We start from the raw sequence: 25637 nt of genomic DNA, 5'->3' as shown, positions 1-25637 counted from the left end.
GCCCCTCTGACCATTCAATGTTTTAACAGTTGTTTTCTTTCTTCGATTAACAAAAGTAGATTATTTGTCAGACAGAGACTATAGTGAGAATGACATTGCAAGCAGACCTTACATGTTTCATACTTGCACTCTTACCAGCAGAAACCAACTTCTTGTGAGTAAAAACTTAGTGTGTGTGGTGATTCCTTTGAGGATTATTGCATTGATCCACAGCAACTCTGAAACGGTGCTGCGTTGGCAGAACATAAAACCGTGTCCACATTTCAACACAGAGGTCTCATAACCATTTATTAAGTTATACTTTTATTACTCCACTGTATTACTTTTAAAATATTATCAGAGGCTCTGACGATCAATATTTAATGAAGATGCAATTTAGCTGGTAACTCATAGCCTCTGTCGAATAAATTATTCTTTATCAGTTCGGTGTTCGCATATTTAGCCTGGCAGAACAGTCTGTGCATTCTTCCTTTTTCCTCAGAGATATTTTTACTTACTTCTGTATCGTCATGACTTTTTTCTGTGTTTACATTGTATTATATTGGAGGTTGTGAGGCTTCCACCCCATTTGCATTTCCCAAAAATGGATACAAGGTTTATTGTTATAAGTATGGCATTTCATTATTCCAATACATCGCCATCCAAAAAGTTTATTTTTTTTCTTAGCCTTGTGCATCAGTAGGTTTCTACCATGTCCTGAAATGGCCAACATCTTTAATAAACCACAATTACAATGCCAGCAGGGATGAAGTTCACCATCCCTATTCATCTTTACACAATCTTTCATCTTATCTCAAACAACTCTTCTACCAATGTAAATATAATATAAAAGTAACATTTCCCAAATATCTTTCCAAGGAGTCCAAGATTCCCAGCATGAGAAGATCATCCCCGTCACAGGAGAGGGAGTGATCCATAGTCCGGACTTCCCACTCACCTACCCCAGGAGTACCGTGTTGGTCTGGAGACTAGTGGCCTCCAATGACAACATGAGAATCCAGTTATCCTTCGACGAGAGGTTTGGCCTGGAAGACCCAGAGGATGGAATATGCAAGTAAGATCATAAGCAAAAACACATATGAAATGTGCATATAACATATTGTGAGTACAACTAAGATTTATATTACAAATGCAACATATAGACAACATAGCTACACTATATATAGAAAAGGATGTGGACACCCCTTCAAATGAGTGGTTTTGGCTATTTTGGCCACACCCGTTGCTGACAGGTGTATAAAATAGAGCACGCAGCCATGCAATCTCCATAGACAAACATTGGCAGTAGAATGGCCTTATTGAAGAGCTCATTGACTTTCACCACCTTTCCAGCAAGTCAGTTCGTCAAATCTCTGCCCTGCTTGAGCTGCCTCGGGCAAATGTAAGTGCTGTTATTGTGAAGTAGAAACGATTGTTCTGCCCTCACAATATGTGTAAGTATAAAGCTTGGCAGACAGCTTATAACTCCCAATAAAGACCCCAGAGGCAGGAGTACCCTTTTTTTATGTTTAGTGAGATGATTTTTGCAAAACTGTAAAGTACAGAATAAAGAAAATATTATTAGAAAATGATTTGTACACATTAATACATAAATGCGTACACAAAGAATAGACTTCTGCATGAACCATCACGAGCTAACAATACAATAGGTCTAGCTAGTCAACATGACATTGCAGAAAGGATGACAATTTACCTGACTGGAAAAGTGCCACAAAATTACTAAAACAGCAATACACATATTAAAAAATAATTACAACTGTATCATCTTGTAACATAGAGATACCTAGGCACTCACATTAGCCAGATACACAACAATATAAAGTAAAGGAAGCTAAGTTGTATGTCAAAAAGATAGGAGAATACATTAGGTGTTAGCATGTTAGCTATGGCGATTAGTTAGCACACTTTAGCTTAGCATCATTGCATCCCTAAAGCCTAGAATAAACTTTTAAAAATGTTAATCTTCTAGAAAGCACAGCTTGAATGAACAAAAGCATGTACTAATAACTCAAAAACCAAAGGTGCCTACTCAAAGACTTATCTTTATCAAAGGCCTAGTAGGTAAGTAAGATGAAGCTTATCTGTATGTTTCCGTTGGAATGAGCTCTGAACACGAAGTTGCTTGATTTAAAGCTTCGGTACCCACGTTTGCCACTAGATGACAGAGTAGCGCAATAGAGCACTATAATACTATGTATAGATAACTATATGTCTATCAGAACAGTTCTCACTTAGTTTAAATGCACTGTAAAGTCCATGGAGAATAAGAACACCTCCTCCCAGCTGCCCACTGCACTGAGGATAGGGAACTCTGTCACCACCGATAAGTCCACTATAGTTGAGAATTTCAATAAGCATTTTTCTACGGCTGGCCATGCTTTCCACCTGGCTACCCCTACCCCGGTCAACTGCACTGTACCCCCCCACAGCAACTCGCCCAAGCCTTCCGCATTTCTCCTTCTCCCAAATCCAGTCAGCTGATGTTCTGAAAGAGCTGCAAAATCTGGACCCCTACATATTTAGCAGGGCAAGACAATCTGGACCCTTTCTTTCTAAAATTATCTGCCGAAATTATTGCAACCCCTATTAATAGCCTGTTCAACCTCTCTTTCATGTCACCTGAGATTCCCAAAGATTGGAAAGCAGCTGCGGTCATCCCCCTCTTCAAAGGGGGGGACACTCTTGACCCAAACTTCTACAGACCTACTGTATATCTATCCTACCCTGCTTTTCTAAGGTCTTCGAAAGCCAAGTCAACAAACAGATTACCGACCATTTCGAATCCCACGCACCTTCTCCGCTATGCAATCTGGTTTCAGAGGCTGTCATGGGTGCACCTCAGCCACGATCAACATCCTAAACGATATCTTAACCACCATTGATAAGAAACAATACTGTGCAGCTGTATTCATTGCCCTGGCCAAGGCTTTCGACTCTGTCAATCAGCACATCCTCATCAGCAGACTCAATAGCCTTGGTTTCTCAAATGATTGCCTTGTCTGGTTCAACAACTACTTCTCTGATAGAGTTCAGTGTGTCAAATCGGAGGGCTTGTTGTCCGGGCCTCTGGCAGTCTCTATGGAGGTGCCGCAGGGTTCAATTCTCGGGCCGACTCTCTTCTCTGTATACATCAATGATGTCGCTCTTTGATCCACCTCTACGCAGACGACACCATTCTGTATACATCTGGCCCTTCTTTGGACACCTTGTTAACTAACCTCCAGATGAGCTTCAATGCCATACAACTCTTCAACTGCTCTTAAATGCAAGTAAAACTAAATGCATGCTCTTCAACCGATCGCTGCTCGCACCCGCCCAGCATCACTACTCTGGATGGTTCAGACTTAGAATATGTGGAAAACTTCAAATACATAGGTGTCAGGTTAGACTGTGAACTCTCCTTCCAGACTCACATTAAACATCTCCGATCCAAAATTAAATCTAGAATCGGCATCCTATTTCACAACAAAGCATCCTTCACTTGTGCTGCCAAACATACCCTTGTAAAACTGACCATCCTACCAATCCTCGACTTCGGCGATGTCATTTACAAAATAGCCTCAAACTCTAATCAACAAATTGAATGCTGTATATCACAGTGCCATTCGTATATGGTATATCTCACTGGTCACCCCCAAAGCCAATTCCTCCTTTGGTCGTCTTTCCTTCCAGTTCTCTGCTGTCAATGACTGGAACGAACTGCAAAAATCTCTGAAGCTGGAGACTCATATCTCCCTCACTAGCTTTAAGCACAAGCTGTCAGAGCAGCTCACAGATCACTGCACATGTACATAGCCCATCTGTACATAGCCCATCGAAATACCTCATCCCCATACTGTATATTATTTATTTATCTTGCTCCTTTGCACCCCAGCATCTCTACTTGCACATTCATCTTCTGCACGTTCTACCATTCCAGTTTTTAATTGCTATATTGTAATTTCTTACTGGCCTATTTATTGCCTTACCTCCCTTATCCTACCTCATTTGCACAAGCTGTATATATACTTTTTCTATTGTATTATTGATTGTATGCTTGTTTATTCCATGTGTAACTCTGCGTTGTTGTATGTGTCGAACTGCTTTGCTTTTTCTAGGCCAGGTCGCAGTTGCAAATGGGAACTTGTTCTCAACTAAACCTACCTGGTTAAAAAAAGGTGAAATAAAATAACTTTTATATCACTTTTTTGATGAGTAGGACGATTTTGGAGACAGGTCTGAAGTACACCTTAAGGGTGCCCTGTTTCATGGCTTTGACTTCAACCTTTCAAACTTTTGTCACTGCTGGGTACAGTTTTGACGATGAGTCCAACAGGCCATTCGTTTCTGTGGACCTGAGTGTCCTTCAGTAAGATGACATCTCCAACTTGCCGGTTCGATTTGCCAACTTGCCTTTTTCTGTGTGACTGGAGTGTCACCAGGTATTCTTGTCTCCATCTCCAAAATGTGCCTTCGAGACTGTGAACTTGTTTCCATTGCTTGCTGTAGAGATCGTTGAGGTCGAAGTCGCCTGGGGGTGCTGCTGTTTTATTCTTCTGTGTCAGCAGCATTGCAGGTGTCAGGACTGCTGGCATTTCCAGATCTGTAGACACTGGAACTAAGGATTGAGCCTTCATGATGGCTATGACTTCAGCCATTAGTGTGGTGAGAACTGTGTGTTCCAAGAGCATGTCATCCAAAATGAGATGAGCGACTCCCAACGACCTCTCCCAAGCTCCTCCCATATGCGACACATGAGGAGGATAGAAGGTCCCTGTGCATCCTTGATCTTGACTGTAAGTACTCAGAGACCTGAGTGGAGTTGCTTCGCAGGTCCTCGGATAGAGAAGAATCTTCTCAAAGCGTTGTTGAAGCTGGTGGTAGACAGACTCAATCAACTTGATGTGTATCGCTCTTGTACTCATGCAGGAGAACATAATAGCCTAGCGTTTACTCTCTGCGCTACTTCCTCTAGTCCGGTGAGAGGTGAAGTTCCAGGGTCCGAAGATATCCAGTCCAACATGAGTGAATGGTGAAGCTGAGGTAAGTCTGTCTGCGTCTTTTGGCGTTCCAGTTTTCCTCTGAGTTTCCTGCAGGTTACACACTTATAGACCACATTGGATACCAATGTTTTACTTCCAGTGTTCCACAATCCAGATGACTGGACTACGCCCTGGTGTGCAACTTGCTCATTGTAATATCTTACCAACAGATTGGCGATGTGGTGGTTCTTGGGGATGATGAGGGGGTGTTTCTCTTCCCACGTCATATCAACTGCTGATGTGCAGCCTACCATTCCCATCAACCCGTCTTCATCAATGATGGAGTTCAGATGACCACTTTTTTTTTCTTTCTTGGTGATGTCTGTTGTGAGTTACCTGATTTAGTTTTCTTGGAAGACTTCTTGCTGTATGCATCTGATGGTGGTTTTGGCTGGTGCAAGATGGTGCTGTTGCACTTGTCACTGTTATTAGCCCTAGAGAAGGATTTGGCCAGGTGTATGAGCTTTGCTGTTGCTTGGGTGAGCGGCTTCCAGCTGGAGAATCGTTCAATCCTGTGTGAGCCAAGCTGGCCTTCAATCGCTTTGGTAATGGCGGCCTCCAACCAGCTCTGTGGTCCCTTGGCGCAGTGTTGTGTTAACCAGTCTCGCCTTGACCTGGATGCTGTTAGCGCAAGTGCTAAGGAATGTTGTGCGTCCATTGTGTAGCACGTTTGTTTTATGAAAGCTCACTTTCGTTAGCTTGTGAGCTCCGTCCAGACATGCTTAACTCCCCGATGATGACCCAGCCTAGGTCTAGACATTGCGCGTAGTGTGCATTGTGCGGCCCATTGTACTCATCTCTGGTTTTGTGCATTCTCAGTAGATCTCTTACAGCAATCCCCCTCCTGCTTGGGTCTGGGAAGAGTACTGGAATCTTGTCTGTGACTGGCTTCAGATGAGGGTGATGACGTGCAACTTCAGGTGAGGGGGTTCTCTACTCTGTCATCTGGCATCATGTCCAATTCTATGTGAGTGGTGAGAGTGAGCTGTGTCTTGCCGTCCATTGACTCGATGATGTAGTTGCTTCCGCTCCTCCCAGATATCTCCACAACTGCTGAAGGTGTCTTCAGAGTGTATGGAGCGGAATTGCCTCGGACAGCAAAGAGGTCGAAGAACTTGGTTCTTGCTAAAGACTTGTTACTTTGTTTGTCTCAGACAGTGTACGTTCTGAACGCCTTTCTCTGCGGCCTGCGGGATACACTTTGTCTTAGCATATCTTGGAGCATGACCTAGAGCTGAATGCATCTACACAGATCTCAGTGCACTTTGAGGTTACTGCAAGTGTTGCACTCTCCTCTTGCTTTCCGCCATGATTTTCCTTGGTAGCGGAGTTTTCTGTTCTCCATGAAGCTGGCCCCGGATGCAGCGTGGATGGATGTCTATCACTCACATTCTTTGCACAACACCCCTTTCCCACCATCTTTTGCGAGATGACTGGTTGAAGCACAGCATCTGTAAAATGTGGTTGTCCTTGAGACTAGACTTAAGCTTTATCTAGTATCTTGCTCCTGAAACTGCAGCATTTTCTCATCGGATGATGATTGTTGTGCAACAACACTGCCTGGGTCCTCAACTTTCTTCCCTGAGAGTCTGGTTGGCTTCAGACTCAGATGAGACTTCTGTCGTCCTTATGGACACTGGCGTTCTGTGTTTTGTTGTGCTTCGTAGGTTGTTTCTCAGTCTTTGAAGAGCTATAGCCTCATGTTCAAGAAGGCAAAGCTTGGAACATTGTGTGGCTTTGCTTGGTTTAGGATGAACTTGGCAAAGAAGGAAAAAGGTGGGAATGCAACCCTATTTATCTTCCTTGTATTTTGACGCTGTAGGAAGCTTCTCTATGATAGGATTGACTCCAGCTCTAGAAGCAGGTCCCCAAGCTCTCAACTTCTGGTTGTCTTTGTTTGTTATCCTCAGAAATCTTCAATTTTCTTCAGAAGTGCGCCTTCAATTTCTTCAGGTGAACCATAGGAGTCTTCAATTCTCTACCATACAAGTGTGTGCCCTGCTGTTGCGTTGTGTACATGCACCTATTTTATTCTCTTGGCCTGCTCAGATGACTCAGCCATTTGGAGAGTAGGTCCAGCTCTTCTCTGGTTGTCAGATTTATGTCCTGGGTGCTACTAAGGAAGGATGGTTTCCAGGCCCAATAGTTTTCTGGATGGTCGTCAAACTTCAGAAGGCCAGAACTCACCATTTTCACAACGTATCAGGTACTTGGTTACATCTTTAGCTCCTGAAGTACTGTCTGGGTGAATCCTCTCTGTGGCTGGCGAGACGGCAGGTGGGCTTGGTTGGACCCTCTTTTGTTATGTGGTTGTTCTCCTACATTGATAATCTCTCCTCTATAGTGTGTAATCGTGTTCAGAAGTGGAGAGATTATGTCGGTGTTATGATGGTTTCCTGTAGGACTGACAGGTCCCTGCTTGACTTTTCACATCGGAGGTCTGTTTCTGTATTGTAGCGTCTGACTGTATCAATGTTGACCACTGCTAACTTGACCTGCGATGGTCTCAATGGCTTTGTGTCACGAGGCCGTTGAGCAGTGTCAACACAATCTCACACTCAATTTGTACAAAAAGTATTTCAGCAGATATTGTGTGTCTAGTGAACAATGGATACGCAACAATGGGGTAACGTATAGAATTAGTCTCTACGGTTGTGATCAAGCCTTACATCAACGTTTCCTGAAGCTGAATGGAAAGTGCTATTCCCTGACCAGTTATTCAGAAGAAAACCCTCTGTATAATTTACAAAAGTTAACTTACTAGTGTGGACCCAAAACAAACACATTTTACACATTTACAAACGACCTGTTTTTCATTACAACCATGGTGTTCTTTTGTTAATGAAGCTTATATCGAATACCCTGACAATGATCCACATCATATGAGTAGACAAATGATGTAAGTTGATTTTTCTGGATAACACACTATCCTTTTTTAGGATGTAAACGAGCAACATGAATTACTATTGATCCATTCTGTTCTGATCTAATGAGATGTAGGATTTTCTACGGCCTAGAATCGAGGATTTTCCCAGTCATGAAGGACGAAGCTAGGCCCCTGTTTGTTCTCATAGGCAAAAACTGAACTCAAGTATGTCAGACTCTCCTATACCACTTTACCCAACATGTTATATTCCAGAGGTTGTAAATAAACCCTTTTAAGGTGGTATGACTTGTATCATTATTATAGGGCTGTGAAACCCATAGCCGAATGGCTTCAGACTAAGCATTTCTCATTGGAAATTGCTGCTGACATTGAACATAGCTTAGGGTATTTAATTAATTTCAGACTCCCCTATAACACCATTCATAACATCTTATAACCCATAGGTTCTAAATTAAGCTTTTTTAAGCTGATATAACTGCTTCAGACTGAGCATTTCTCATCATTTACACTACCTTTCAAAAGTTTGGGGTCACTTAGAAATGTCCTTGTTTTCCATGAAAACATACATGAAATTAGTTGCAAAATGAATAGGAAATAGAGTCAAGACGTTGACTACGTTATAAATAATGATTTTTAATTGAAATAATAATTGTGTTCTTCAAACTTTTTTCTTTTCGTCAAAGAATCCTCCATTTGCAGCAATTACAGCCTTGCAGACCTTTGGCATTCAAGTTGCCAATTTGTTGAGGTAATCTGAAGAGATTTCACCCCATGCTTCCTGAAGCACCTCCCACAATTTGGATTGACTTGATGGGCACTTATGTACCATACGGTCAAGCTGCTCCCACAACAGCTCAATAGGGTAGAGATCCGGTGACTGTACTGGCTGAATACCAGCTGACTGCTTCTTCCCTAAATAGTTCTTGCATAGTTTGGAGCTGTGCTTTGGGTCATTGTCCTGTTGTAGGAGGAAATTGGCTCCAATTTAAGCACTGTCCACAAGGTATGGCATTGCAAAATGGAGTGATAGCCTTCCTTCTTCAAGATCCCTTTTACCGTACAAATCCACCATCAAAGCACCCCCAGACCATCACATTGCCTCCACCATGCTTGGTGGCGTCAAGCACTCCTCCAGCATCTTTTTGTTTTTTCTGCGTCTCACCAATGTTTATTCTTTGTGTTCCAAACACCTCAAACTTAGATTTGTCGGTTTATAACACTTATTTCCAATCTTCCTCTGTCCAGTGTCTGTTGTTTTGCCCATCGTAATCTTTTTTTTTTATTGGCCAGTCTGAGATTTGGCTTTTACTTTGCAACTCTGCCTAGAAGGCCAGCATCCCGGAGTCGCCTCATCACTGTTGACGTTGAAACTGTTTTTTTTGCCGATACTATTTCATGAAGCTGCCAGTTGAGGACTTGAGGCGTCTGTTTCTCAAACTAGACACTAATGTACTTGTCTTCTTGCTCAGTTGTGCACCGGGGCCTCCCACACAAGTGGGTCAGAAGTTTACATGCATTACATTAAGTTGACTATGCCTTTAATGAACAGCTTGCTAAAAGCTTCTGATAGGCTACTTGAAAAAAATTGTGTCAATTGGAGGTGTACCTGTAAATGTATTTTGAGGCCTACCTTCAAACTCAGTGCTTCTTTGCTTGACATCATGGCAAAGTCAAAAGAAATCAGCTAAGATCTCAGAAAATAAATTGTAGACCTCCACAAGTCTGGTTCATCCTTGGGAGCAATTTCCAAATGCCTGAAGGTACCAGGTTCATTTGTACAAACTGTAGTACGCAAGTATAAACACCATGGGACCACACAGCCGTCATACCGCTCAGGAAGGAGACGTGTTCTGTCTCCTAGAGATGAAAGTACTTTGGTGCAAAAAGTGAAAATCAATCCCAGAACAACAGCAAAGGACCTTGTGTAGATGCTGAAGGAAATGGGTACAGAAGTATCTATATCCACAGTAAAATGAGTCCCATATCGACAACCTGAAAGGCCGCTCAGCAAGGATGAAGCCACTGGTACAACAATCGTACTTTTTGGAGAAATGTCCTCTGGTCTGATGAAACAAAAATAGAACTGTTTGACCATCGTTATGTTTGGAGGAAAAGTGTGACGCTTGCAAGCTGAAGAACACCATCCAACTGTGAAGAACGGGGGTGGCAGCATCATGTTGTGGGGGTGCAGGTGGGACTGGTGCACTTCACAAAATAGATGGCATCATGATGATGGAAAATGATGTGGTTATATTGAAGCAGTATCTCAAGACATCAGTCAGGAAGTTAAGGCTTGGTCTCAAATGGGTCTTCCAAATGGACAATGACCTCAAGTCACTTCCAAAGTTGTGGCAAAATGGCTTAAGGACAACAAAGTCAAGGTATTGGCCTTGCCATCACAATCCCTGACCTCAATCCTATAGAACATTTGTGGGCAGAACTGAAAAAGTATGTGCGAGCAAGGAGGCCTACAAACCTGACTCAGTTACACCATCTCTGTCAGGAGGAATGTTTAAAATTCACCCAACTTATTGTGGGAAGCTTGTGGAAGGCTAACTGAAACGCTTGACCCAAGTTAAACAATTTAAAGGCAATGCTACCAAATATTAATTGAGTGTATGTAAACTTCTGACCCACTGGGAATGGTGAAAGAAATTAAAGCTGAAAAATCATTCTCTCTACTATTTTTCTGACGTTTCACATTAAAATAAAGTGGTGATCCTATCTGACCTAAGACAGCTAATTTTTACTAGGATTACATGTCAGGAATTGTGAAACTGAGTTTAAATGTATTTGGCTAAGGTGTATGTAAACTTCCGACTTTAACTGTATATTAAATAATTAAATGTGGGACAAAAAAATCTTATTCCGAAAATTGCCCCCCCCCCCACCTATAAATTACCTATGAATCAAGTTGCATCAAAATGTGTCTTTTCACACAAATTAAGCCGCACAAAAACGCAAGAAATCTACAGAAATACTTTTGCACTAATTGTGAGGCAGTGTACATACTCACGGGTGCATTGAGTTGCGCTGAGAGGTGCCATCTGGGTTTCTATCAGATGTTGTGGCTCTCTGTTTTCTTCATCGGCAGGTGCTTAGAGAACCTGGGCTTCAGCTATGGCTGCTATTGCAGCTTTCTCCGCTTGAGAATGTAAGTGTGCCTTTACCTCTGCTTTTCTTTACAACCTCACGTATGCTCTTGTGGCTGAATGCTGCGGGGACTTGCTTCCAATGTTCCAACATCTAGTGTTAAACGTGTTCCCAGAAGAGTGGAGGCTGTTATAGCAGCAAAGGGTGGACCAACTCCATATCAATGCCCATGTTTTTGGAATGAGATGTCCAACAAGCAGGTGTCCACATACTTTTGGTCATGTAGTATATGTCTGCATGATTTGTTTCGCCTGATGGATGCCATTTAATCACTAGTTTTAAATACAGGATGTAAAATGACTGATGTAGTATACTGCAACTATGCAGAATGTAGGCCTATACTTTGTAACTCTATTTACAGTGGTAATAGTTTACCTCGTCTTTCTCTTTGCTTTAGCCAGCTCGGACACTCCCCAGTTCAGTTAGCATGCAGAGGCTATGCCCGGGGAGCATGACATGTTGCTGTGTGGTGGGCCATTTTTAAAGATTTATAGTCAAACCGGGCCCATTTGTGAAATTGCCTTTTTCCCCATGTGGCTGCTGATAAATATCGAAAAGCACAGCGACCGAATGATTTGTTTTGCCAAGGCTGCCGCAGCCATACGCCATGGGCACATATTTTGTCGGCGGCGAGTTCCCTGCGGACGCGCCGTGTGATTGTGCAAAATGATCGGAGGTCTTAGACCCCCCCCCTATTTGATTTAATACCTCCTTTTCAATTACCGGCTATCTTTGTCTCTGTTACTATTCATTAGGACCAGCAGTGCTGAACCGGTCTGTGATCGATTTCCTTCATGTATTATACCTAGCGTCCCGATACCAATACAGCAGGTCTGACTTGTCCTGTAGAAGGGACAGAGGACAGAGAGTGGCTGGCTATTGTTGGAGAGTCACCTGATTGCAGTTAAGACGTATGACATGACAATGCCTCAGCCAGCCAGATCCCCAGAGATGTGTAGTCATACTCAGGCTGATCCTAGATCATCTCTCCCTGCCACAGCCCTTAATCTCACCTAGGATATGATGACATAAAAGGCCAAGCTTATTCTGCCGTCAGAAGAACCATCCGGAGGTTTCAGTCCTGGTAATTTGACCCCACGTTCAGCCATCTTGGGTGGGTGGATGTATTTTGATGAGTGGGGTCACTGTGGTGTCTGATGCCCAAGAGGAGGAGTCCCACATTGGGGAAGAGTGAAGATTTGCAGCCTTTGTTCTGGCCCTACTTCCATACAAGACTGCACTAGTTTCCCGAGGAGGGGAGCAGACAATAACATCCTCATGCAGGGTCATGCAAGTCATTGCCACGTCTACCTATCTCTACTTCCCGCATTTTTCATTTTCAAGCAGGGGCAGAGAACATGTTTAATCTGATGAGGTTGGCAGGGAAGGCAAACAAATGACTTCATGCACACACAAGCAGAAGCAGACAGTGTCTCACAAGTGTCTCTCACACACATGCTCTCTCTCGCTCTCTCTCCCAATCACTGTAACTGTCCTCCTCCCCTCTCTGCTTCTCTCTCTCCCTCTCTTACAAGCACCCGCACACACCCTCTTGTTAGCTCTACCCCCTTCCAACTCATCGTTAACATTAACAACTCTCCTAGTCTGTTGAAAAAATGAATTCAGTGCACCCCCGTAGGAATCCATTCCAAGCTGACATATCTGAAAGGAAAACATTCACATACAAAGCGTTATGTCACTAAGGTTCTCTACCCTACGCCTCACATCACAATAACAAGTAAATAAATAAGAGAATGCAAAATCCTCCAATCTTTGGTTCTCTAATCAGCAGCAGTAGCCGGGAATAAAACAAATAAAAGGGTGGAGGGGGGGAAAAGCGCTAGAAAGGAAGTGAGAGCACCTCCAGCGAGCGGTCATCCTCAAGATGAGTAAGATCTTCAGCTGTTCAGATGCTCAAAACATGCTGCCCAAATCCACCAAAGAGCGCAGTCATATATTTGAGTGATTTTCGCCTCTTGCAACGTGTCGTTTGGCACAGCAACACAGACACTTGAGACACTTGGCTACAATGCTATTTAACCATTCTCGGGAACTGTTACTGTATTTCTTTAAACAATGTGTGCGAGTGATGCATGTACGTCGGTGGATTTGCAAATCCAAAACGGGATGTTGAACATGTAGCATCAGAAAATGTGAAACTATGTAATAAGCAGGTTGCACTGCATTATAGATGACCCATCTGCCACTGTGGGGCTGTCAGTGATTTGATCCGAGAGTGCACCGTCCTGCTTCAGTCATTTAAACCGTGTCAGGAAAGGCTGAATATTGACTGCTAATCAGTGCCGATAATTTTTTCTAATGAGTTTGGCCTTATTTCCATGGCAGTCATTAATTTTCCATTCACCTACCTCAATGTAACGTCGATAGGTTTAGACTAGTACATGGTCAAATTTTTCCTACACCCATGAGTTTACTGCAGCCTAGCCTATGAATGAAAGTTTAAAACGTAGGTGCACTTGTTGAGACATTTTTGTAATCAAGGTGACAGACGGTGAAACATTTCAATATTGCCTTGCACACGCTTGCCTGCATATTTTATTATTTTAAATGTTTTATTTACCCTTTAATTAGGCAAGTCCGTTAAGAACAAATCCTTATTTACAATGACTGCTTACCCCTCCCAAACCTGGACGACGCTGTGCCAATTGTGCGTCGCCCTATGGGATTCCCAATCACGGCCGGATGTGATACAGCCTGAATTCGAATCAGGGATTGCACTGGCGCCTCAAGCACTGAGATGCAGTGGCTTAGACTGATGCACCACTCGGGAGCCCATCTAGCTGATCTAGAGTGTAATCATTAGTCCACCAGTTGCAAATGAGAGTTTCTATTGGACAAATGCAGGTATGTTTATCCCTATTTAATTCTGTTTGCTCCGGTTTAAGAAAATCATTTAAGCAGAATCGGCGGAATTAATACACCTCTGATCAAACACAGTTCACTTTCATAGCAGCCACATAAAAACAGCATGATCACTTTGCTCGTTATACAATTTATTCTCGCAACCATCTACACTCTCCTCATTTCACCTTTTCCCTTCGCTTGTGGAAGACAGTGTCTGTTACCAGGCAAAAAAAACTTTCCAAGCCAAACCTTCATATCATGACCACTTACTGCTACACACCGTTGTCATGTCATAGTCAACATACAGTTGAAGTTGGTAGTTTACATACACTTAGGTTGGAGTCAAACCTGTTGATGCCAGGAGTTCCTCTGGAGGAACACCCTCCCCCCCGTTCAGCTCAAACGGTGGCGCATGGAACGCAAAAATATTCTTAAAAATATTTAACCTCCACACAATATTAAGTCCAATAGCTCAAATGAAAGATAAACACCTTGTTCATCTACCCAGCATGTCAGATTTTTAAAATGTTTTACGGCGAAAACACACCACACATTTATATTAGACCACCACCGAAACAAAAGACAAGCGGCAGCCATTTTGTCCCAGAAAATATAAAATTATAAAAGCAGGATTAAAAAATAAATCGCTCACTAACCTTTTGAAAATCTTCATCAGATGACAGTGATAGGACATGTTACACAGTACATTTTTTTTTTTTCAATAATATGCCATATATATCCATAAATGTCCATTTACAGTGTACTCATGTTCAGAAATTACTCAAAAATGCCCGCAGGAAACCTAGGTAGCTCGGCAAGATAACGTAAATAGACATCATAAACTTTGGCTAAATATACATGTTCTACATATAGTTAGAAAGATACACTGCTTCTTTATGCAACCGCTGTGTTAGATTTATTTTTAACGTTACAGAAATCGCACACTATTTCATATGCTGAGGCAGCGCTCAGTTCCAAGCTACATTTCCACGTAATGTTGGAGTCAACAGAAACACAGATTTAAGCATAAATATTCCCTTACCTTCGATGGTCTTCGTTCAGAATGTTCTGGAAGGGTTCATACTTACCCAATACATCGTTTGGTTTCAAGTCTTGCGTCTTTGTATTAGCTACTGCTAATAACATCAGCTGAAATGCACCCAAAACGTCCTCCGGTCCGGATAAGTTGCGCATCAAAACTTCAAAATTACACATTATATGTCGACTAAACAGGTCAAACTAAGTGCAGAAGCAAGCTTTATGATGTTTTAGACGTGCAAAACAAACTTCAATTCAACCGGGCATCGTTTGCTCTTCCCAGGAGTGCTGGAACAAAGGAATGGCTGTGACCAATTCGCGCCCTGACGCACAGGTTTTTTTATCGTGACACTTACTCCAACCACTCCTATAGGGCCATTTCTCGCGCGATTTGAACGATTGAACGCTCCAAAGAAAGAGGACATCTAGTGGAAGAGATGGAAAGTGTCCCCAGATCCATAAGTGGTCGGGAAGGGTGGGGGCATGACGTCAAAGTTGCTCCAACTTTCATGGCCACAAAAACTAGTTTGGAAGAATGCATGCCCTGTGAGTTATGCTATACTTACAGACATAATTCCAACGGTTTTAGAAGCTTTAGAGTGTTTTCTATCCAATAATAATTATTATATGCATATATTAGCAATTTTTAATAATTTTTTTTTTCAGTTTACTAGGGGTACCCAATTTCTCCAAAGGGGGCGTAAATCTGCCATGCCCTCAAAAGGTTAAAATTCATTTTTCAACCACTCCACAAATGTCTTGTTAACAAACTATAGTTTTGGCAAGTCGGTTAGGACATCTACGTTGTACATGACACAAATAATTTTTCCAACATTTGTTGACATATAGTGAATTATAAGTTACATTTGTATCACAATTCCAGTGGGTCAGATGTTTACATGCACAGTCAACTTAGTGTCTTTAAACAGCTTGGAAAATTCCAGAAAATTATGTCATGGCTTTAGAAGCTTCTGATGGGCTAATTGACATCATTTGAGTCAATTGGAGATGTACCTGTGGATGTATTTCAAGGCCTATTTCAAGGCCTACCTTCAAACTCAGCCAAGACCTCAGAAAAAAAAGTGTAGACCTCCACAAGTCTGGTTCATCCTTGGGAGCAATTTCCAAACGCCTGAAGCTACCACGTTCATCTGTACAACCAATAGTAGGCAAGTATTAACACCATGGGACCACACAGCCGTCACACTGCTCAGGAGGAGACTCATTGTCTCCTTGAGATGAAAATACTCTGGTGCAAAAAGTGCAAATCAATCACAGAACAACAGCAAAGAACCTTGTGAAGAAGTATCTATATCCACAGTAAAGTGAGTCCTATATCGACATAACCTGAAAGGACGCTCAGCAAGGAAGAAGCCACTGCTCCAAAACCGTGATGAAAATGAAAAAACACTACTCTTTGCAACTGCACATGGAGACAAAAGCTTTTTACTTTTTGGAAAAATGTCCTCTGGTTTGATGAAACAAAAATAGAACTGTTTGGCCTTAATGACCATTGTTATGTTTGGAGGAAAAGGGGGATGCTTGCAAGCCGAAAAACACCATCCCAACCATGAAGCACGGGGGTGGCAGCATCATGTTGTGGGGGTGTTTTGCTGTAGGAGGGACTGGTGCACTTCACAAAATAGATGGAATCATGAGAAAGGAAAAGTATATGGCTATATTGAAGCAACATCTCAAGACATCAGTCAGGAAGTTAAAGCTTGGTCGTAAATGGGTCTTCCAAATGGACAATGACCCCAAGCATACTTCCAAAGTTGTGGAAAAAATGGCTTAAGGGCAACAAAGTCAAGGTATTGGAGTGGCCATCACAATGCCCTGACCTCAATCCCATGGAGAATTTGTGGGCAGAACTGAAAAATGGTGTGCGAGCAAGGAGGCCTACAAACCTGACTCAGTTACACCAGCTCTGTCAGGAGGAATGGGCCAAAATTCACCCCACTTATTGTGGGATGCTTGTGGAAGGCTACCTGAAACGTTTGACACAAGTTAAACATTTTAAAGGAAATGCTACCAAATACTAATTGAGTTTATGTAAACTTCTGACCCACTTGGGAATGTGATGAAAGAAGTTAAAGCGGAAATAAATAATTCTCTCTACTATTATTCTGACATTTCACGTGAACAAAGTCGGGCAACAAAACCTATTACTGCCGGAATACATTATTAAACACACAACCACAGATGCACATTTCTCCCGTTTTTTAAAATTTCCTTTACCACTCCGAGGAGTTGTGTAGAATGTAATCCCAAGTGAAGTAGTGACGATTGCGTTTTGAATCATCTGTAATACAACATTTTTTTTTACAAGGGACGGGCAAAGTAACTGAGGTGTCAAGAGGCATCGTTGTGAGTGGAGCACTATGCATTAGCTAATGAGCACAGGCTTAATTAAAAAGTGAATCCACAGCTCAACAAAAGACGTACAGTGCAATGAAAAAGTATTTGCCCCCTTTTTTTATTGATTTTTCTCCATTTGTGATAATTTGTGACACTAAATGTTATCAGATCTTCAACCAAAACCTAATATTAGATAAAAGGAAACGGAGTGATCAAATAACACATGTATACTTACTTCATTTATTTAATGAACAAGTTATGCAACACCCAATGCCCCTGTATGAAAAACGTATTTCCCCCCTACACTCAATAACTGGTTGTGCCACCATTTAGCTTCAATGACAACACTTCCTGTAGTTGTTGACCAGTCTGTAACATCACTGTAGAGGAATATGGGCCCACTCTTCCATGCAGAACTGTTTTGACTCGGCAACATTTAGCTACGTGTTTTTGGGGGTATTTGCTTGCAATATTTTTTTGACTACCTTTTACTTCACTACATTCTGAAAGAAAATATATTTGTACATTTTCCCTGACACCCAAAAGTTTGTTACATTTTGTGCACTAAGCAGGACAGCAACATTGTCAAATCCATGGTCATCCTTACTGCCTCTGATCTGGTGGACTAAATAAACACACGTTCCGTTAGTAAATTTTGTCCAAGTGTTAGTGTGCCCCTGGCTATCGGTAAATTAATATCCTGTAAGGAATTTCAAGTGTTCTACTTTTACTTTTGATGAAAGTATATTTAAAATAATTTGAGAATTTTACTCAATTTTACACGGGTGACTTTTACAAATGTTCTATTAAGGTATTTTTACTTTTACTCAAGTATGTCAATTTGAGTACTTTTTCCACCCCTGCATGGTGGTGGTGGTATTGTGATGGACAACTTGCCGTCATTGAAGTAAACATGAATTCTGCTCTGTATCGGAGCATTCTACAGGCGCATGTCAGGCCATCCCTCCGTGAGCTGAAGCTGAAGTGCAGCAGGGTCATGCAGACAATTATCCAAAACACAGAAGCAAGTCTACATCAATATGGCTGAAAATCAAATCAAATCAAATTTTATTTGTCACATACACATGGTTAGCAGATGTTAATGCGAGTGTAGCGAAATGCTTGTGCTTCTAGTTCCGACAATGCAGTAATAACCAACAAGTAATCTAGCTAACAATTCAAAAACGACTACCTTATAGACACAAGTGTAAGGGGATAAAGAATATGTACATAAAGTAATATGAATGAGTGATGGTACAGAGCGGCATAGGCAAGACACAGTAGATGGTATTGAGTGCAGTATATACATATGAGATGAGTATGTAAACAAAGTGGCATAGTTAAAGTGGCTAGTGATACATGTATTACATAAAGATGCAGTAGATAATATAGAGTACAGCATATACGTATACATATGAGAAATAATGTAGGGTATGTAAACATTATATTAAGTAGCATTGTTTAAAGGGGCTAGTGATATATTTTACATCAATTCCCATCAATTCCCATTATTAAAGTGGCTGGAGTTGAGTCAGTGTGTTGGCAGCAGCCACTCAATGTTAGTGGTGGCTGTTTAACAGTCTGATGGCCTTGAGATAGAAGCTGTTTTTCAGTCTCTCGGTCCCAGCTTTGATGCACCTGTACTGACCTCGCCTTCTGGATGATAGCGGGGTGAACAGGCAGTGGCTCGGGTGGTTGTTGTCCTTGATGATCTTTATGGCCTTTCTGTGACATCGGGTGGTGTAGGTGTCCTGGAGGGCAGTTAGTTTGCCCCCGGTGATGCGTTGTGCAGACCTCACTACCCTCTGGAGAGCCTTACGGTTGTGGGCGGAGCAGTTGCCGTACCAGGCGGTGATACAGCCCGACAGGATGCTCTCGATTGTGCATCTGTAGAAGTTTGTGAGTCGTGGTCAGCTTTTCCGAAAGGAGAGCAGGGCAGGGCCTTATATGCGTCGCGGAAGTTAGAATAGCAATGATCCAAGTTTTTTCCAGCCCTGGTTGCGCAATCGATATGCTGATACAATTTAGGGAGTCTTGTTTTCAGATTAGCCTTGTTAAAATCCCCAGCTACAATGAATGCAGCCTCCGGATATATGGATTCCAGTTTGCAAAGAGTCAAATAAAGTTCGTTCAGAGCCATCGATGTGTCTGCTTGGGGGGGAATATATACGGCTGTGATTATAATCGAAGAGAATTCCCTTGGTAGATAATGCGGTCGACATTTGATTGTGAGGAATTCTAAATCAGGTGAACAGAAGGACTTGAGTTCCTGTATGTTGTTTTGGCCACACCACGTCACGTTAACCATGAAGCATACGCCCCTGCCCCTCTTCTTACCAGAAATATGTTTGTTTCTGTCGGCGCGATGCGTGGAGAAACCAGCTGGCTGCACCGACTCCGATAGCGTCTCTCCAGTGAGCCATGTTTCCGTTAAGCAAAGAACGTTACAGTCTCTGATGTCCCTCTGGAATGCTACCCTTGCTCGGATTTCATCAACCTTGTTGTCAAGAGACTGGACATTGGCGAGAAGAATGCTAGGGAGTGGTGCACGATGTGCCCGTCTCCGGAGTCTGACCAGAAGACCGCTTCGTTTCCCCCTTTTACGAAGTCGTCTTTTTTGGGTCGCCGGCTGGGATCCATTCCGGTGTCCTGGGTGAAAGGCAGAACACAGGATCCGCTTCGCGAAAGTCATATTCTTGGTCGTACTGATGGTGAGTTGACTCTGCTCTTATGTTCAGTAGTTCTTCTCAACTGTATGTAATGAAACCTAAGATGACCTGGGGTACCAATGTAAGAAATAACACGTAAAAAAAACAAACTGCATAGTTTCCTAGGAACGCGAAGCGAGGCGGCCATCTCTGTCGGCGCCGGAAGTGCAACAAATGTAGTGTTTTTGGAATTACCTAGTCAAAGTCCAGACCTAAATCAGATTGAGATGTTGTGGCAGGACCTGAAATGAGTAGTTAATGTTCGAAAACCCACACATGTCGCTGAGTTAAAGCAGTTCTGCATGGAAAAGTGGGCTAAAATTCCTCCACAGTGATGTGAAAGACTGCAACCAAATGCTTACTGTAGTTCTTTATCAGTCATTGCAGCTAAATGTGGCACAACCAGTTTTTTTTTTCAATGTAAGAGCGCAATTACAGGTTGTTGCATAACTTTGTTCATTAAATAAATTAAATGAGTATAAAATGTTTATTTGTTCAATCAGGTCCCCTTTATCTACCCCGAACAAAAATATAAACACAATATGTAAAGTGGTGTTCCCATGTTTCATTTGCTGAAATAAGATTGCAGAAATGTTCACAAAATGCACAAAAGCCTATTTTTCTCATGTTGTGCACAAATTTGTTTACATCCCTGTTAATAAGCATTTCTCCTTTTGCCAAAATAATCATGACAAGTGTGGCATATCTGTGTGGCATACCTGACAAGTGTGGCATGTCAAGAAGCTGATTAAACAGCACGATCATTACACAGGTGCACCTTGTGCTGGGGAAAATAAAGGCCACTCTAAAATGTGCAGTCACGACACAATGCCACAGATGTCTCACGTTGAGGGAGGGTGAAATTGGCATGCTGACTGCAGGAATGTCCACCAGAGCTGTTGCCAGAGAATGTAATGATAATTTATCTACCTACAGTGGTTCCCGCACTTTTTGTAGTCCCGTTTTTGTCACAACCTGGCTCGTGGGACGTGACAAAGAGCTCTTATAGGACCAGGTTACAAATAATAAAAAAAATCTTTATTTAACCATCTTACATATAAAACCTTATTTGTTAATCGAACATTGTGAATAACTCACCACAGGTTAATGAGAATGTTGTGCTTGAAAAGATGCTCATGACTCTGCAATGTTGGGTTGTATTGGAGAGTCTTAAATCATTTACTACATAGTCTGTGCCTGTATTTTGTTTTCCTGCTAGTGATGGCCGAGAATCCACTCTCACATAGGTACGTAGTTGCAAAGGGCATCAGTGTCTTAACAGCGCAATTTGCCAAGGCAGGATACTCTGAGCGCAGCCCAATCCAGAAACCTGGCAGTGGCTTCTGATTAAATAAAAGTTTCACAGAACCGCTTGTTGCAATTTCGAATAGGCTCTCTTGTTCAGACATCGGTAAGTGGACTGGAGGAAGGGCATGAAAGGGATAATGAATCCACTTTGTCATCCGTTTCGGGGAAGTAGTTGCATAATTGCGCACTTTGGATTTTCTCCTACCATATCAATTGTGTTATAGTCTAATACATTATTTAAACATTTCTACAAACGTAAGTGTTTTCTATCTAGAGGTCAACCGATTAATCGGATTGGCTGATTTAATTAGGGCCGATTTCAAGTTTTTTGGACACTGATTATGGCCGATTACATTGCACTCCACGAGGAGACTGCGTGGTAGGCTGACTACCTGTTATGCGAGTGCAGCAAGGAGCCAAGGTAAGGTGCTAGCTAGCAGTAAACTTATCTTATAAAAAACAATCAATCTTAACATAATCACTAGTTAACTACACATGATTGATGATATTACTAGTTTATCTAGCTTGTCCTGCGTTGCATATAATCGATGCGGTACCTTTTAATTTATCATTCAATCCCAGCCTACTTCGCCAAATGGGTGATTTAACAAGCGCATTCGTGAAAAAAGCACTGTCGTTGCATCAATGTAATCAAATCAACACACAAGTTTATTTTTTTTAAACCTTATTTTTTTAAACCTCATATTTAGTTAATAAAGCATGTTAACATCAAAGAAATTCATCTATGGAAATTGTGTCATTTCTCTTGCGTTCTGTGCAACAGAGTCAGGGTATATGCAGCAGTTTGGGCCGCCTGGCTCGTTGCGAACTGTGTGAAGACCATTTCTTCCTAACAAAGACAGCCAACTTCGCCAATCTAACAAAAGCTCTTTTGCAGAAAAAAAAGCACAATCGTTGCACGAATGTACCTAACCATAAACATCAATGCCTTTTCTTAAAATCAATACACAGAAGTATATTTTTTTAAACCTGTATATTTAGTTAAAATAAATTCATGTTAGCAGGCAATATTAACTAGGGAAATTGTGTCACTTCTCTTGCGTTCATTGCACGCAGAGTCAGGGTATATGAAACAGTTGGGCCGCCTGGCTCGTTGTGAACTAATTTGCAAGAATTTTACATAATTATGACATAACATTGAAGGTTGTGCAATGTAACAGGAATATTTAGACTTATGGACGCCACCCATTAGATAAAATATGGAACGGTTCCGTCTTTCACTTAAAGAATAAACGTTTAGTTTTCGAAATAATAGTTTCCGGATTTGACCGTATTAAGGCTCGTATTTCTGTGTTATTATATTATAATTTAGTCTATGATTTAATAGAGCGGTCTGACTGAGCGGTGGTAGGCAGCAGCAGGCTCGTAAGCATTCATATAAACAGCACTTTCCTGCGTTTTCCAGCAGCTCCTTGCAATGCTTCAAGCATTGTGCTGTTTATGACTTAATGCCTATCAACTCCCGAGATTAGGCTGGCAATACTAAAGTACCTATTAGAACATCCAATAGTCAAAGGTATATGAAATACAAACGGTATAGAGAGAAAAAGTCCTATAACTACAACCTAAAACTTCTTAACTGGAGAATATTGAAGACTCACGTTAAAAGAAACCACCAGCTTTCATATGTTCAGAGCAAGAAACTTAAACGTCAGATTTTTTACATGGCACATATTGCAATTTTACTTTCTTCTCCAACACTTTGTTTTTGCATTATTTAAACCAAATTGAACATGTTTCATTATTTATTTGAGACTAAATTGATTTGATTGATGTATTATATTAAGTTAAAATAAAAGTGTTCATTTTTCATACAGTATTGTTGTAATTGTCATTATTACAAATATATAATAATCGGATGATTTAATCGGTATCGGCTTTTTTTGGTCCAGTAATCGGTATCGGCGTTGACAAAATCTGTCAGTTGACCTTTATTTCTATCCAATGGTACCAATTATATGCATATCCTGGCTTCAGGGCCTGAGTAACAGGCAGTTAACTTTGGGCACATCAGTCAGACAGGAAGTGGAGAAAAATGAAGCCTGAAGAAGTTTTAATGCAGACAGAGAGGAGCTTCAATTTCTTAATCATAGCCTCAATTTTGTCCTGCACATGAATATAGTTGTGGAGTCCCTGTAATCCTAGATTCAGAACATTCAGGCGAGAAAAAACATCACCCAGATAGGCCAGTCATGTGAGAAACTCGTCATCATGCAAGCGGTCAGACAAGTGAAAATGATGGTCAGTAAAGAAAACTTTAAGCTCGTCTCTCAATTAAAAAAAAACATGTCAATATTATGCCCCTTGGTAACGCTTTTACAACATACAGAAGTGCGCTGGTTATATGGTAGTTGCCCATATCATTGCATAGTGCAGAAAATACATGAGGGTTCAGGGGCCTTGCTTTTACAAAGTTAACCATTTTCACTGTAGTGTCCAAAACGTCTTTCTAGCTGTCAGGCATTCCCTTGGCAGCAAGAGCCTCTCGGTGGATGCTGCAGTGTACCCAAGTGGCGTCGGGAGCAACTGCATGTGCGTTACCACTCCACTATGTCTCCCTGTTATGGCATTTGCGCCATCAGTACAGATACCAACACATCTTGACCACCAAAGTACATTTGATGTCACAAAGCTGTCCAGTACTTTAAAAATATCCTCTCCTGTTGTCCTGGTTTCCAGTGGTTTGCAGAAGAGGATGTCTTCCTTAATTGACCCCCCCGTAAACGTAACGGACTTATACCAGGAGCTGTGCCAGGCCCGCCACATCCAACTCATCCAGCTGTAACACACAGAATTAACTGGCTTGTATGCGAAGCAGTAATTGTTTCAAAACATCTCCTGCCATGTCACTTATGCATCGTGAAACAGTGTTGTTTGATGAAGGCATTGTCTGTGTATTTTTTTTGGCCTTTTCCCCCACCCATATCCGCGGCAGCAGGAAGAATTAAAAGTATGGGGCTTGCCTGTCCTAGCCACTAGGTAGCTCACCATATCAGACACTTCTAGACCCTTCTTTTTAATGGTATCTGTTGCTTTTATACATGTCTTACTACTCGAAAGTCATCTTAATTCTCGCTCAAAAAACTCCTGTGGTTTTTTTTCGTGTTGGCGTGTTTTGTTTCTAAATGACTGCGCAAGAGTGAAGGTTTCATTTAGTTGAGATAGTACTTTTGCACAAATAACACACTGTGGCTGAGGAAAGGCACTACTCCCAATATAAGTGAACCCCAAATTAATGTAGTTCTCATCATAAATGCGTCTCTTAAATGGTCCAACGTCCCTGTCTGTTCGGTGCTTTCCCGGGTAAGGGTGCAGCAGCTCTTCGGCTGCATCAGATTCGCAACTGTCAGTGTCTATGCTAGCTGGGCTAAGAACAAATGTAGAATGCCATTGTCATGCCATTCATCCGCTGTCACCTCATTTTTCAACATAATGCACAGCCCAATGTCGCAAGAATCTGTACACAATTCCTGGAAGCTGGAAATGTCCCAGTTCTTCAATGGCCTGCATACTCACCAGACATGTCAACAATTGAGCATGTTTGGGATGCTCTGGATCAGAGTCGACGACATCGTATTCCAGTTCCCACCAATATCGAACAAATTCGCATAGCCATTGAAGAGGAGTGGGACAACATTCCACAGGCCACAATCAACAGCCTGATCAGCTCTTTGGTTCAGTATAATATTAGGTTTTGATTGAAGATATAACAATCCATGTCAAATATATTCAAAAATAGAGATAATCAGAAAGGGGGCAAATCATTTTTCACTGCACTGTATGTGATTACAGCATTAGCCTAATAGGCTTGTCCCAGGGTCTGCGTCAGGCCCATTATCGCTAATCGAAGGCGACTGCTGATAATGCCACTCTCCTCCGGGAGTGGAGGAAAGTAAAAACGAGGGGACCATGTAGGTCAGATGCAGCTCAGTGGGGTTGTATTAGGGCTCAAGAGGGACAAAGCTGACCTCACAATAATCAAGATGGCGCCGGAGGGGTTGGCTGCCATGTTATCGGCTCATAACCAACCATGCTATTTTTTATTTTTTTTATTGCGTTGTTCGTAACTTGTTTTGTACATAATGTATGTTTTTTATATATATTTTTTTATTATTGTTTTTGAGGGGTGGATCAGTTTTGATGTTGCGGAGATATATACACTTTTTTAGAATATACCTTTATTATTCCTTGTAAACCCCTCCCCCGATTGGAGGAAACTAAAACAATAACACTTAGGCTTCTACCTTCAGTTTATACATATTATACATATTTTACAAT

The 25637-nt window shown here is 41.8% G+C and overlaps 1 protein-coding gene across 1 annotated transcript in view; it reads left to right on the top strand.

Annotated features, from left to right (window-relative positions):
* The window catches only part of pdgfc (platelet derived growth factor c), an 87362-nt gene that overhangs the window by 34177 nt on the left and 27548 nt on the right, over positions 1-25637 (top strand). The window contains exon 2 of the mRNA XM_021584116.2: positions 859-1054. Within this exon, the coding sequence (XP_021439791.2) occupies positions 859-1054 (196 nt within the window). The remainder of the gene's footprint in view (positions 1-858; positions 1055-25637) is intronic.

Source organism: Oncorhynchus mykiss, chromosome 31 (assembly GCF_013265735.2).
Source record: "Oncorhynchus mykiss isolate Arlee chromosome 31, USDA_OmykA_1.1, whole genome shotgun sequence".
Classification (NCBI taxonomy): Eukaryota; Metazoa; Chordata; class Actinopteri; order Salmoniformes; family Salmonidae; genus Oncorhynchus; species Oncorhynchus mykiss.
This window is presented reverse-complemented; position numbering and strand designations above follow the sequence as displayed.